The 15,731-nt window shown below is 39.7% G+C and overlaps 1 protein-coding gene across 1 annotated transcript in view; it reads left to right on the top strand.

The window, feature by feature from the left end:
* LOC121644728 (potassium/sodium hyperpolarization-activated cyclic nucleotide-gated channel 2-like) overlaps positions 1-5,097 on the top strand; it is a 35,920-nt gene extending 30,823 nt beyond the window's left edge. The window contains exons 5-8 of the mRNA XM_041992886.1: positions 1,179-1,325; positions 1,567-1,807; positions 1,892-2,056; positions 2,787-5,097. Of these exons, the coding sequence (XP_041848820.1) occupies positions 1,179-1,325; positions 1,567-1,807; positions 1,892-2,056; positions 2,787-3,736 (1,503 nt within the window). The 3' untranslated portion in view covers positions 3,737-5,097. The remainder of the gene's footprint in view (positions 1-1,178; positions 1,326-1,566; positions 1,808-1,891; positions 2,057-2,786) is intronic.
* The last annotated feature ends 10,634 nt before the right edge of the window (positions 5,098-15,731 follow it).

The following is a 15,731-nucleotide window of genomic DNA, read 5'->3' as shown; positions in this document are numbered from 1 at the left end:
GCTGTTTGAAGATGGTCTTATAGCCTTTAGCTTTAACATGCTTGTCTATAATTTTCTTTCTAATCTCCTGAGACAACTCTTTCCTTTGCTTCCTCTGGTCCATGTTGAGTGTGGTACACACCATGTCACCAAACAGCACAGTGACTACCTGTAGCCCTATATATAGGCCCTCTGACTGATTACAAGATTGTAGACACCTGTGATGCTAATTAGTGAACACACCTTGGATTAACATGTCCCTTTGGTCACATTATTTTCAGTCTTTTCTAGGGTATCATAATTTTTGTCCAGGCCTGTTACATGAGTTTATTTTTTTAAATAATTCTGTTGAAGCATGGTTGAAAAGCAGTGTCTGACTTTCATTGGTTAAATTTCATAGAATTTTTATTTATTATTACTTTTGTCAGATTCAAGTTATTTCTGTGACCATTGTGAGTTTTTCTTTCATTAACCGAAGGGTACCAACAATTTTGTCCATGTGTGTATCAAGTCTGATGTCTTTTCTGTAGTTACTAGTGTTTAGGTTGATAGTTTTTAATTATTAGTTTCATGTCACATGTGTGAGTATTGTAACCATTGTAGTTCTACAACAGGACAATGAATATGGCATTCACTTAATCTAAACAATGTTTGAGTTCATTACCATTTTAAAGCATGTCATACAATGCATAAATTCGGCTTTTCAGTCTGTTTTAGGCCTTAAAAGTGACAGAGACGTAACATTTGCATAATACTCGATAACTGAATAAGTTAATTACTACCTTTAGCCTTCTTCTGGCAGGAGGAAAAATGTAAAATATTCTAAATATTAGCCCTGAACAGACAATTTAATGAAACATCTAACTCTCTCTCTCTCTCTCTCTCTCTCTCTCTCTCTCTCTCTCACTCACACACACACACACACACACACACACACACACACACACACACACACACACACACACACACACACACACACACACACACACACACACACACACACACACACACACACAGACAAAGGTATGCAAAACATTAGCAATGTGCACAAGGCATCTTTGCTAAAATAAGTCTGCATCTTCTGTGGCTGGTTAGGCATCTTAATACAAATAGCTGAGAGGGGGGTCCATAAAAAGAGCTCTTACTGTATGAAGCACTGCATTAACAGAACATCATCTCTGTCCATTCCTTTCTCTTAGTACAAACAAGTGGAGCAGTATATGTCCTTCCACAAGCTGCCTGCCGACTTCCGACAGAAAATCCATGATTATTATGAGCACAGATACCAGGGCAAGATGTTTGATGAGGAGAGCATCCTGGGAGAGCTCAGTGAGCCTCTCAGAGAGGTGAGACAAATACAACAATCACATCCCACAAAACACACATTTAACGCAATGAAAATTCAGTTAAAGAGTTTCTTTTGTGTGTTTAGGATATCTTTGTTCAGAGTGATGTTTCTTTTGCTGCTTGTTCACCAGATGATCTTTTACACTACACTAACTCAGCTGTACTTAATGCAGGCAGACACACTTTTTTATACATATTTCATTGCTCTTTTTTTGCACTAAACAATGGACCTTTTCTCAGGAAATTGTCAACTTCAACTGTCGCAAGTTGGTGGCGTCGATGCCACTATTTGCCAATGCAGAGCCAAACTTTGTGACCGCTATGTTGACCAAGCTGCGTTTTGAGGTATTCCAACCACAAGACTACATTATAAGGGAAGGTACCATTGGCAAGAAAATGTACTTCATCCAGCATGGAGTATGCAGCGTCATCACCAAAGGCACCCTTGCCATGAAACTCTCAGACGGCTCTTATTTCGGAGGTGGGGTTTATGTTTTAGCTAGCACATAATTTTCCAGGTGATGCCATTTATACATTTTTTTTAATCCTCTTCTTTCTTTTTCAGAGATTTGTTTATTAACAAGGGGCCGGCGAACAGCCAGCGTGCGAGCAGAGACTTACTGTCGACTCTACTCTCTGTCTGTCGACCACTTCAATGAGGTGCTAGAGGAGTATCCCATGATGAGACGAGCCTTTGAGACCGTTGCCATTGACCGTTTGGACCGCATAGGTAAAAAAGAAAAATGAGAGACGAATAAAATCCAAAGAAAATCTCAGATTCATAGCAGAACTGTCAGAATGATAGAAGGTGCATTTATTTGATTAGAGCCTTCTGATCCAATAATGCATTAAACAATCCAATATGCATTAAAAAAAAATCTAACTTTAATCTAACTATAAAGAATACTATACTATTTAAAAGAAACTTTTAAATACACTTAGCATCTTGAAATTATATAAACTACCGCTCAAATGTTTGGGATCCCTCTCCCATCAAATCCAATGGGAAAGGGATCCCAAACTTTTGAGAAATAGTGTATGTTGCAGCATTTTTAATACAATTAAATTTTTTTGTCCTCTGATATAAACCCAATGCACAGAAAAGAAAACGCAATGTTTCCAGAATATGAATATAGAAATAAGCAGTAAAATAAGATGCTCTGTTCCCATAAAATGAAATAGGACTCTGTAACAAAAGATGAGAGTACAGGATGACACTACCATTTTCCTCAGGGCTTGTTCTGCTAGAGGATGTACCTGGTGTGAAGGACATCACGTACAATATCTAACGGTTCTCTCTTTCTAAACTATAATTTACTCTGTTTATCTTTTTTGCTTGTTTTTCCTTTGGTTTTTTTGCTTTGTTCAGCTTATATCTGTCCTCTCTGTTTTGTCTTTTCTCTTTCCTGTCTCTACTACTTAACTTTGTGATAAGCTGACATTTTCATACCTTTCTGCAGGTAAAAAGAACTCCATCCTGATGCACAAGGTTCAACATGATCTCAACTCTGGTGTCTTCAACAACAGAGAGAATGAGATGATCCAGGAGATCGTAAAGTATGACCGTGAGATGGTGAAATTGGTAGACCTCCAGCGGCCGCGGGCCATGTCTATGACCCCCTCTATTGGTGGCATCTTTGCTCCCCCAGGTCAGCCACAGGCAGGCTCTGCAATTGCGACATTGCAGCAAGCTGTGGCCATGAGCTTCTGCCCTCAGATGGCAAGTCCTTTGGTGGGTCCAGGGACTTTGCAGTCTCCTCGTATGGTGCGAAGGTTCCAGGTTATGCAGAACTTGTCCAGTCCAGTCTCTATGTCTCCGCTTCAGTCTCAACCTCCCCAGACCTTTGGAGGGGCATTTGGATCAGCAATTTCCAGCCCACCAGTTCAAAGCCCGCTCACAGCTTCAGGACGGACTTTCCAGTACATGGCAAGTGTAGGACCCTCTGGGTCCCAGTTGTCCCTCGTACAGCACCATGCACCAAGTCCCACACAGACCCAGCAGAGGCCTGCCTCACACAAGAGCACCCACTCCCTTCATACAAGCAGCTTGAGCCAGGACACCCGGGCCTTGTCTGCCTCCCAGCCTTCACTCCCTCAGGAGGGAACACCACAAGTTGCTTCTGCAGCTCCCAGCCCTCCACCTTCCACTCGCACCTCCAACTCCTCTATCGGCCCTCCGCAGCCCCCTCACCACAGCTTGCCAGGGCCCTCAGGGGTGGGGAGATCGGCGGGAGCCCAACAGCGAGTGGCCTTTGCCTCCACACCTCCTCCTGGTGGACCTGCTGGAATGGGGGCAGTAGCAACAGCTGCTGGATCAGGACCTCCAGACTCTGGAGTTCCCAAAAAAGATTCGATTGTCAGCCTTCCAGAGCTAGACTCTGCCAGATCCCGGCTGTCTTCCAACTTGTGACCCTGGTAGAGTTCAGTAAAGAGGCCTTTTTTGTAGGAGAATCTGTTTGGTTAAGGTCAGTCCAGCTGATCTCTCAGCTTGCTAAATGACCAATTAACTACTGCCAGCGCCACCAGTCGTTCAACCTGGATGCACTGTGTGCTGGTGTCAGCAGAAAGAAAAGAGCTACTCAATGTCAAGAGACACTTTGATTAGGAGTCTATACAATTAAACTAGTATAACTTAAGGTTGAACTGGTGTTGTTGACTGTGACAACACCTTTAGTCTTAGTATCACCCCTTTCACTCTGCTTCCAAACACCTACTGTAAATTGCTGTCTTTACTGTAAAGATATGAAGAAAAGTATGAAAAATGTACCTATTGCATACTGTGTAGAATCCATGCAATGCAATCTAGCAGGAGCTGGACTTAAAAATGAAAATCAGGGACTTGAGGTCAAATGACAATGACATTTTAAGTGTTCTAGTATTTTGAGTGTAATTTTTCTGTATAAGCTGTCGTAGCAAAATAACACACATCTTCATATTGTTTAAAATAGTAGTAGAATTAGTGTTTTAGACCGCTGGTCGATCTTACATCGATGTGTAAATAGTTGATGAAAAAAGTATGGAAGGATAATATATTCATTGTATCTACCCAAACCAAAGTTGAGCTTGAACACCAAGTCTGGTTGTGTCTGTATCAACTAAAAAAGAAACATAGAAGAAAATGCCATTTATTTAACTGCCTTGATTCAACATTAGAAGCCATATATTTGGTTTGTGTGTATGTATATATGTGGGTGTAAGTTTGTGTGCGCGAGTCTGTTGCTACGTTTTGGTTCCATTTTCAAAGAAGGGACTCACACTCAACACTGCATCGTCAAGCATGATTGGTTTGACATGCTGATGGTGGCACTGCCCCGTTTTCATGAATCATCTTGGGACGTGGTTAGTTGTTTGCTCAGCGTACTGATTGTAACCCTGTAGGCAAAGATGGCTGAATAATCTGAGCTTTATTGAAAGGAGACATTTGTGACCAACCCATACTGTATACTTGCTTGTTTCTGTCTAGGTTCATTGATTACCACATGCAATATAATTCTGCAATACTCTACCCCGCCTATATATAAATATCTATGAATATAAATATCTATACATATGCTGTACAGGAAAAAGTGAACTTCTTTCTTTATGTTTTCTTTTTAATGTGAAATCTTAAAGAATCCAGCAGCTATTGTGGCTTCACTTGAGGTATTGTAATCCAGTGACCATGTTGTTACCTTAACCAAAAATGTTTGAGGGAGTGAAAGGATTCGTTGCAGTGTCATCTTTGTAAAAAAAAACAACAACAAAAAACAAAGAAACAAAAAAACAAAAACAAAACAATGACAGAAAAACCAGACTGGACAAACTATTTAAAATGGTTTAGAGCAGTGGTTCTCAAACTGGGGGGCGCCCCCCCCCCCCCGCCCCCCCCCCCCCCCCCCCCCCCGGGTGGCGTGCAACATGCTAGGATGGGGTGTTTGGGATTGAGCAAATGTAGCAGACAAACTAACGTCTTGACAGCTTGGGCTCTTAGGAATATTCTGGTCCACACTCCACTGCACTTGGTGGCAGTGATGCACCAATTCGTTTTTGCCAACCGCTTAAAAATATAAAGAAGAAAAAGAAGAACTGCAGCATGAATAGAAGAGAGAAAAGACAGAGGGAGATATGGAGAAACAGGTAACTGGGATGAAAGAGGGCCGATATCTTGCTCTTGGTCTAAATGTGACATCTCCCTCACATCTGTGACATTATGACTGTAGTAAGTTACATAATTGTAAGTTATATAGTTATAGTGTAGGGTAGAAAAAGTTTGAGAACCATTGGTTTAGAGTCAGAGAAGAATTGCATTATGGAGTACAACAAGTCAGATCCTGAAAAATGTCACTTTAAAGCCCATTTTAAGATATTTAATTTTAAGTTGAATGGGGGAGGGTGGGTGGGCAAAATGGGGCACAAATGCTTCACTTGTAAAAAACAAAACAAAACAAAACAAAAAAAAACAACAAAAAACAAACAAACAAAAAAAAGAAAAAAGAAAAAAAAAAGAAAAGAAAAGAAAAAAAAGCCTCTTAATATGCCCATGTCACTCAATACTCTGGTGAATGTCTCAACTTTGAAACGTTGATATTATGGGACTGGTTTGAGGCTTTGGCTATTTTTTTCTGCGCATCCTGATCCTGTTCAACCTAAAATCCTTCTCTTGCTGAATGTATGCCATATGAGAAGGAAGTCAGCCAATCAGATACAAACTGCCATGTAAATAATGGGACAAAGATTTAAAGAGGCTTTTCATGATGCAAGTGGAGACATGGGCGTTGCTGTATGAGTTGCTGTATGTCTGGGTGGTTTTTGTTTGTTTGTTGATGCTTATCTGGGTTGAACGTTGCTGTATTTAACCTTTATGCTACAACCCAATACCCAGATCTAACATGAGAGGATACATTTTTTTTTAAACTTTATTTGATGAAGTGGACGCGAATGAGAGCAAGTTGTAACTTCCTCTGTCCAAAGCGAGCATTGAAGACATCCAGTTAAGCACCTTGCGTTGCACTGCAACCTTGTAATCAAAATGAAAATCAAAGCTCTGTTCTACTAAAATGGTTACCACACTTCTCCTGGACCCATCACCTGGTTAAACTGTAAGGACAAAAAAAAGGGGACTCAATTGGGATAAAAAATAGGCAGCTGATTCATTGTGTTAAATTAACGAAGTACCTAACTTTTTCAGCTCTGAGCATCAATTCAGAGCCAAACTGTAAAATCAATGCGATGGACATTTCACTCAGGTTTGCTACCTTTCCAGAGAGATGTATTGATTGCTGTAACATAGCTTTCCTTTCATTTATATAGAGTAATCCTCTCATTTTCAACTTGTTGATTTTATCATACTGGAAGATTCCCCTTGAATACTGATTGGCTCAGAAAAAGATGGAGGACAAAGTGAAGTCATAACCCTGAGACTGTCATTAGCTTAACTCTCTGCTCAGTGGTTCTGATCACTTATCCTGGAGTTGTTTCAAGCTTGAAACAAGGTGTAGGCGATTGTGTTCATCCAAGGGCTTCATTATATGGCTTGTAAACACTGGCTTATTATTAATGTAGAGCAGCCACATGTTCCCTTTTTGTTTGATGCACTAAACCTTGTTCTTTGTCATTCTTGAGTCACACTGGGTGACCCTGGTTCATCAGCAACACTTTCTTTTCTTTTTAATTTTTCCTATGGGAAAGGTACATGCCAAAATTCCAATATGATTGTGAATGAAGTGAACTGAGTCAATGGCTGTTGTGTGCTTAAATGCTGTTCCAGTGCAATCAATTGGTCCTCTTCCCTATTCCTTTGTGCTAATACCAGAGTTTGCCCTATTAAGCTGCTATCAAGACTGTGCTATTAGGTGAATGAGTCCACAGTCTGTGAGCAAGATAGAAGGAGAGTTAAAGAGCTAATGTTTCAGGCAATATCAGTCACCGTCTCTGTTTCATTGCATCCATCCAGTGAGATATGTAGTGTGCAACTCACTCCCACTCAAAGGATGGCATCTCAAACACTTTGATCAGTACCGCTCTGTTTGAACCCTCAGCCATGAGGCTGATACAGCCTGGCCAAGCGCATACTTCCATCAGTTTATCTGTTTTGTGTCTGTGTCACAAATGTGTTCAGTCTGTTGGCAGTAAGCCACCATTGACACGTGTGTGACATAGTGCTGTATTTGCCTGATGATGGGGGGGGGGGTTCAAAGTGTGATTATTTAATGGTTCTTCTTCTGGACCTTGCTGTGAAGTGGGATTGAAATCCCCTAATACATGTTTGACACTGACTGACAATTATTGAGAATAACTAAGTTTAAACCTCTCATTCTTACTGTACCAGGTGTTAGGGTACTGAATGCCTTGGTGTTGACATGTTAGCAAATCAGGGTATTATTTTCATTTGTACAACTGTCTTTGATTTTCCTCAGTCTGTTTTGTTTGGTTATAATTTTAAAATTTGTTTTTACAATGTGCCCTGTGCACATGGACTGTATATACCTTGTGCCTAGTACATCTAGTTTCCACATAGTCTATTTTTGTGGTATGTATGTGCCTGTAAAAATGCAAATATGTGTTTTTATTTTCAACTTGCAATATATGTAAAAACCATTAGATGAAGACTTGTATTGCTGAATTATAATGACAATGTCAGTATATATAATTTTCCCTGATATGGGAAACACAAAATTGCACATTTTTGTTGGTTTGAGCCTTCCAACACCATGCGCGCTGTACTCTGTACGTTCATGTTCTGTACATATAGTATACACAGAGATGTGGGGCACGTTGTTGTGTTTTTACCACAACCTGCTGTATAACAAACATTTTCTAAAGTGAGAGGGTGAGCTCTGACTGGTTCCTGGTGGATATTGGCAGTTTAGACATTAGCTTAAATGGCCTGTTTGCTGCAAAGAGCCAAAAATGACAGAATATAATAATGAAAACTGTGGAGTTGCTTGCACAATATCAAAACATAGGCTGTGCAAATGCTAGAAAATGGTCCAACTGTGCTGTTGCACAGTTCTTTATACTGATGCTGGTTGCACACTGATCTGATGTTTGCCATTCAAAAAAAAAAGAAAGAAAAAACATTCTGACTCTCAAGCCACAGCAGTCTTGAGCATGACTCCCAGTTGAGTTACCTGATAGATAAAACAGAGTGCATGCTTGTATTTTTCTTATCTAAGCAGAGTTCTATGTCTGATTCTTTGTGGGACCTTCAGATTTAGACAATGTTGTGTACCAACTCCTGTAAAATGATTTTATTTAGTCTACCAGTTAAACTTTTGTGTCGTAGCTACTGTAGCCTGCTTAACTTACCTAAGCCTTCTCTCTGCTTCAGGACTCTGTGTGCTTGAGTTTTTGCGTGTGCGTGTGTGTTCCTGTGCCTTTCCTTCTATAATGTTGGTCCCACTTGAGAATATGATGCCATGTAGGGGTTTGAAACCCACAGGTAAAGCTGAGAAAGAGGCTAGCACAAGCCGAAGAGTGTTAAAGAGTCATAAACACATTTGTTCAACAAAAAAGAAAAGGATAGAAAGAAGAAAAACATTAACAAAACTGAAATGCTCCCTAGAAATGATTCTAGCACATCCCTAGACTTAGTAGCATTCCATAGCCTGCACGAGCTGCTCTGTGTGGGCATCCAGACACACACTTTACCAGCACCACATAGATAACAGCACAGAAATTTGACACAGCACGTGTTCTCTCTCTCTGGAGGCCAGTCTGCAACCATCTCAGGCTGTGCTAGGCTTCTGCTCTTTAAAAACAAAAACAGAAAAAAAGTTTAATTATCACTTCAGCTCTGTTTTAAGTTGATGTCTACAATCCAGGGTCAACTCAGCCCCCAACCCAAGCCACAGCACTACCAAATCAGTCTCAAAGGATGAGGAAGGTGGTAATTGTTGGTGTCCAGTCCTTGCAGACTGTGATGCACAGCTGGTGGCAAGAGTGAAGAGCTGATTTGAACCTGAGTCCAAAAATCTGTCTTGTCCACCAACTCCGCTGGCTGAGATCACAGAGCCACACCCTGGTCTATCTCAATAAGCTGGTCTGTCAGTCAGTGGCAATGTTGTTTAAGCGTTCGTAAACAGACATTGTTGTGCAATAAAAAGATGAGCGCATTGGCATACTTATCTCTGTGTGTGGACTATTATTTGTCTGTGTCTTCGGTAGCTTTCTTAGTTACTTGCAGTTTGAATATAGGCATGTGTGTGTGTGCACGTGTATGTGTATGCATGCAAGTGCTTGCATATACCTTTAACATACCTTCCAGAGTTGCATTAGTAAATGCAAACACATGCACACTCGTGCATTTCAACCTTGCTAATCCCCCCTCCCACCCACCACCACCACCTCCTACACTCACACAATCATCCTACCCCACATCAGATGAGATCTTGCTCTCTCGCTCTGCAGACAGAGGCTCCACTGCATCCCTGATGAGATGTCTGAGCTCAGACTAAGAGCCTTCCGCTTGTCTGTTCCTATGTGTTTGAACACACACACACACACACAGCACTGCGTAGCAGTAAGTGAAATTTGTTCAGTACCTAAGAGTGTGTGGATGAACATGCAAGTCTTAGGTTTTGTATTTGTTTGGGAGAGAGAGAGAGAGAGAGAGAGAGAGTAAATGAACCAGTGGTACAAATGTGTGTGTGCTTGGTTGTGTTTTTGTGTGATAAAGGGTGTGTGGGTGTGTGCGTCAGAGATGAGGGCAGTCCAAGGACACATTCCTCTGGCAGCCTGGGAGCAACATCCACCCATTCCCTCTTTGTCTACTTCTTTTCCTTCCCATGCACACACACACACACACACCTTGTCTGTATCCTCAATGATTATGCATGGCACACTGAGATAGATAGATTAAAATTACATGCAAGGTGAGATTTCAACACAGAGCTTTACACTGTTCCTGTTGCCTTCTCAGGTCTACATGCAGCTGGTACAAATGTGGGTGAGGCCATCCGCAGTGCGTGTCCGCACTTTTACCTTGACGTGACATAATGTCCTCTCTCTTCCGCTCTATTGACACACTCATACACTTACTCTCTCTCTTTCTATTTCATTGTAATTCAATGAGGAAGCAAGGTACTGATAGTGGCTGCAGGCAGATACTACACCAAGTTGTGACGCTATATACGAGTATATAGTTTCTTCCTGTATATGGCCAAGGATCGTCCTCTACCTCATTTCCTCTGCAGTGCTGGTCCTCCCTTTGTCCCTGGCTGTCCTAGTTCAATTAATCATATCAGCATCACCCGCACTACCCCCCTGGCTGTTTACCTCCAGAGGGCAATTTGCTTATTTAGCTCCTGACTGGTATTCTGGTCTGTTTCTGTCTATCTACTTCCAGTTTGCACGCACTGCCAAGCACACCTGCTCTTTAACTGCTTTCTTAAATATCTACTTTTAAAACTGTAAAAACATTTTTCTATCCCTCGATCTTCCTCAAAAATTGAAATCTGTATTTTCAGCACTTCCAATTAACAAAAATGGGTGACTGCAGACCAGCTATTTTAGTAAAAGCAGACATTATTTTACATGACTAGAAATGTTGATCATATAGGCTACAACACAGAAACATAAACAAACGTACACTCAAACAGTACAAATAGGATGGACAGCAAACAGTTGTGCATAGTTTGATAAATCTCTTTTGAATCTCATGTGAGATGTTTGTTTTAAATTAATTTACTGGTCAATTTCATGCACCAAAATGACTTAAAATAAAAAAATAAAAGAATCATGCAACATTTTATGTTCTCAAGAAAGCACCAGTACAGTCTTAGAACTGATCTGGCTCTTATTCACACAACAGATCTTTTCAGTAACCACCAGCCCAGTGGACACATTTAAAAAATTACATGCATTTCCTTCTTCATCAATGCTTATTTTATTTAATTTTCTATTGAGTGCCAAAGTACAGAGCAAAATATGTAACGTTTTAAAGCAGCACTACTGAACTTTGGCAGATTTTTGTATTTTGCCATCCCCTAAAAAATTATAATTTGGCATCCGTCTTGCATCTTCTCAGTAAAAGTCTGACTGACTAAAAGTCAGTCCAACATTGATTTGTCTTTTCTCCTGCTCTGCCATTGTCTCTCTTTTCCCAACTTCCTTCAATAATGTCCTCTTGAGTTTCTTTGCTGAATTTGCCATGTGTGCATCCAAACAACATGTTTCTTGATATCCAGTTGCTGAAAAGTGAAGCAAAATACAACCGTTATGCAGCAGCAGATCCAGGAATGGGCCTAATGAATGTCATTGTGCCACAGAATTTTAGGGTCAGAAACTTCTGTAACTATATATATATATATATATATATATATATATATATATATATATTTTTTTTTTTTTTTTTTTTTTTTTTCTTACTGGCCCTGTTGTCATGTGTGGAGGATATGGACCCAAATGCAGGACTGATGAGGCGGGAGGCAGACAGATGCAGGTATTGAAGTTAACGTTAACAAGGCAGAAAAAAACATAAAAAAAGGGACACAGACTTACTGCAAGGACAAAACTGGAGGAACAACTATCTGGTAGTAAATAACCAAAACCAAGGGGAATAGGTAAACTAACAAGGAGCAGGTGAAGCAAATTACCAAATTAAACCAGGTGTGCTGATGAACAGAAAGTGATACAAACAGAATTCACAAGGGGAAAACTAAAAAATAAAACAGGAAAAGTCTTAGCAACAGCAAAACTAACAAAAACCTGTGAATGAAAATAAAAGTGGCTTGAATGTGCTTATCTGTGCTGCAACTGACTACAAATATTTTAGATGATCTCAGTGCTTTTTCATCCTATGTAGAAAAAAGGGATCACTAGAAAAATGTCTCATACAGTATAACAGACATTATTAAGATGCTCATGGCTTTTCCATGCATTGGTACCAGCATGATGTTCAGACCAAAGGGACCTTAAAAGCAACTGGGAATTTGTTTTTGGTGTTTGTTCATCTACAGTCATATTTGTGAGCATGCATAGAAAACTATGTGTTTGCATGTCTGTATTAAGAAAAACGGAAAAAGTTTGACTTCCTTGCCACAACATTTCATCTTTGCTGAAGCTGCTCCAGCCATGTCTTTCTGCTCTGGGGAGCATCTACAGAACACGGCTCAACTCTGAATACCAGGATTAGCATTCGGTCCAAGCTCTGAGTCTGTGAATGAGTCAGTGAGCAGGACAGCAAGAAGATGCAGAAAATCATCTTATAGCTGCAGGCAGCCTCAGTGGCATCACAGTGTGCTGGACAGTGGGCTGGGGAGAAAGTGAGAAATGCATCAAACGGAGATGATCAAGAATAATAACAAACAGCTAGAGACAGGAAAGGATTGCATGATCTTTTACAAGCTGGGCCATCTGATTAGAAGAAGCTAAATTAACTTGGATAGTTGGTGGAATAGTTAGTCCTGTTATATTTTGGAATTTGGTTTATTGTTTCACAAGCTTTAAAATACTTATTGTTGAAATTACACAATTAATTTATTTAAATGTGGGTGTAATCATGAGTTATTTGTACTTTATTTCATGTAGTTTGTATGTATTGTATATATCTTTGTTTGTTTGTACTATCTGCACTTTGCATTTTATTTTAAGTGTTAGCTGTTACAACATGCAAAAAATATACGTATAACACGTTGATAATACATGAACCTGTACACTGTTCATATAAACATATATACACTTTCAATTTTTTTGTAAATATCTAGCACTCTTTCTCATCAACTAGTGTACATTTGATAACAACAGCAAATTGTGCAATGAGCAATATGACCCTTGAGTCAGAAAAGGACTTCTACAGTAACAAGGATTCAGTCAATATATACATAAAATGGTGTTTTATGTAACAGTTTATATAATGATTTATATAAATAATCAAATAGCTTAAATTAAAATTTCTAAGAAAACGTCTGAATACTTTCAGTCAAATCATAATTGGATGGCTGATGCTTTGTAATCATTACAAGAAATTTTATCCAAACAAAGACATAAAGTGATCCGGTCCCACTGCTACTAAAGACATATATCATAACCATGGCACACTGTTATCTTCACGAGTTAAACCAGTTAAGACCTTATTAGAAGACACTGTTATATAAACAGCATTTTATGACCCCCTTAACCCGAATAAAATAATAATCTAGATAAGCAATAATCAAATTAAGTTAAGTAGTGTTGTATTCTTAGGTCATCCATCACAAAGGTCAAGTTTGTACATACAAACTAAACATACAAACTACACAAACCAAAGTACACAAAGCTCATGATTATAAAGACAAAGTTGCTGGATCTTTAAGAATGAAATAGGTGTTGCTGCACAACAGAGAAGCAAGGTTCTCTGTTGTCTTTGTGCTTCTTCCCCTGACAACTGAAAGTAGACACCTATAATAAGATCACCTGTCAATGCTGTCAGAAAAGCTGCACATTAAACCATTTAGCATGTGAAGCGAGATCAAGCATGACAGCAAATGTCTTTGGCTTGTGAATACAAGAGTGGTTTGGAAAATAACAAGGCAAGTGTTACTGTACAAGTACATACAGTTATTTTCCACTGTTGAACAAATGTTTTTCTGGTTATATTTTGCCATCCATCCATTCCATTTTCTATACTGCTTAGTCCAGTACAAGGTCACTGGGAAGCTGGAGCCTTTCCCAGCAATTAGCAGGCGAGAGGCAGGATACAACCTGGACAGGTCACCACTTTATTGCAGGGCTAACAAAAAGAGACAAACAACCACACACGCTAACACTCTCTCCTAGGTAGAATTTAGAGTGACCAGTGACCTAACAGGCATGTCTGTGGACAGTGGGAGGAAGCCAGAGTACCCAGAAAGAACCCATGCATACACAGGGAGAACATGCAAACTCCATACAGCGATATCTTGCTGTGAGGTTGTGATGCTAACTACCACACCACCGTGCAGCCCCATTTAGTTTGCCATCATGTTTTTACAATTTGCAAAAATACCAGTGTACATGTTGACAAGTATACACCTTAATTGCACCCTTGCCTCTGACCTGAGTTTTACAGCATCATGTAACACATAAAACTACTTTACAAAGTGTGCCCAGAATATAGCAGAGTCAATGCAAGGATGACAGTAGGCAAAAAGAAGACACACTTTAAGAGAGAGGGGAAAAACCAAAAAAATTGCTAATATTGCAATGTTACAACAGGATGATGTAGAGGCATAAGTCATTAACTGGGCCATGCTCTGTAACTTATTAAAGGGTATAGGAAAAGAATATCCTACAGCCAAGTTACATAAACACCACAATCCAAATTTGGTCATATTTATAATAATGTCCATATGGAATATTACTATGCAAGTGAACACAAAAAATGGGAGATGAGATGGTGTTGTGAGTAGAAGCTGAGAGGGTGTCTGCTGGACTGTCTGTAAGCAGCTGGAATAAGCACCACTCCATGTATCAGCCCTGCTAAAACCTTTCCATTACAGGTGACCCAGAAATGTTCATGAACATTTCTATCCAAAATATAGGGGATAAATTCAAAGGATTAAGCTAAAAAAAAAAACAAGAAAAACCAAGAAACGTTAAGAGGATATCACTGATATTCTAGAAATGTGAAGAACAAGAAAAATGATTCATAGGGGAGGAAAAAAGGAAAGATACAATCTTCAGGCAGATATTGTTACCACCTTTTTTTTCACAAGCACTTTGTTTCATTTAACAAAGCTTTCAATCTGCTCGAGTCTTTAGGCTCTTTCTGTGGTGATTGTTTTGCAGCAGGAAACGAAGGCCTCCTCTCAGTAATTTTGCTCCATCATCCACTTCCACCGATAATATTTGCTCTGGGCTGCCAACTGAAGTGATGAGAGCCAGAACAATGCTTTGCTTCTGAATCATCTCATCTGTTCTGCTCTGTCAAGGTCTGCACTCAGTGACACTGTGGCTATTCATCTCAGTATACACACACACACACACACACACACACACACACACACACACACACACACACTCTGTCAGACACTGTCACACAGACAGTGATAGACAAAAATATCCAACATCCCCTTGCAGAGCTTTCATTAACTAATCAGCGTAAAGTTTCCGCCCAATTTCTTTGTGTTAGTATGTCATGGCACACAATTTGTAAGCTAATCGTGAAGGTTAAAATGTACTTTTTTCACATTTTTACAAGTGAGTCATCATTATGTTTCTCACAACCAGCTTTTAACTACAGGAACTTAGCATTGGCACAAGATGAATGTTTACTAAATGTGCATTAAAACACCCTTTTAAACCCTTTTGAAAAGCAAGCACACAGTTTTGTACATCTGAGGCTACTTTGCCTATATGTGGCAAGCTAGCAGGTGAGTGCAGATTTTTGTCACTGTACAGTTTAAGAACAGCTTTGTTTAAAGTTGATAAACAGTTTTTTTTCTATTACTATTGATACTTAAAAAAAA

Source organism: Melanotaenia boesemani, chromosome 8 (genome assembly GCF_017639745.1).
Source record: "Melanotaenia boesemani isolate fMelBoe1 chromosome 8, fMelBoe1.pri, whole genome shotgun sequence".
Classification (NCBI taxonomy): domain Eukaryota; kingdom Metazoa; phylum Chordata; class Actinopteri; order Atheriniformes; family Melanotaeniidae; genus Melanotaenia; species Melanotaenia boesemani.
This window is presented reverse-complemented; position numbering and strand designations above follow the sequence as displayed.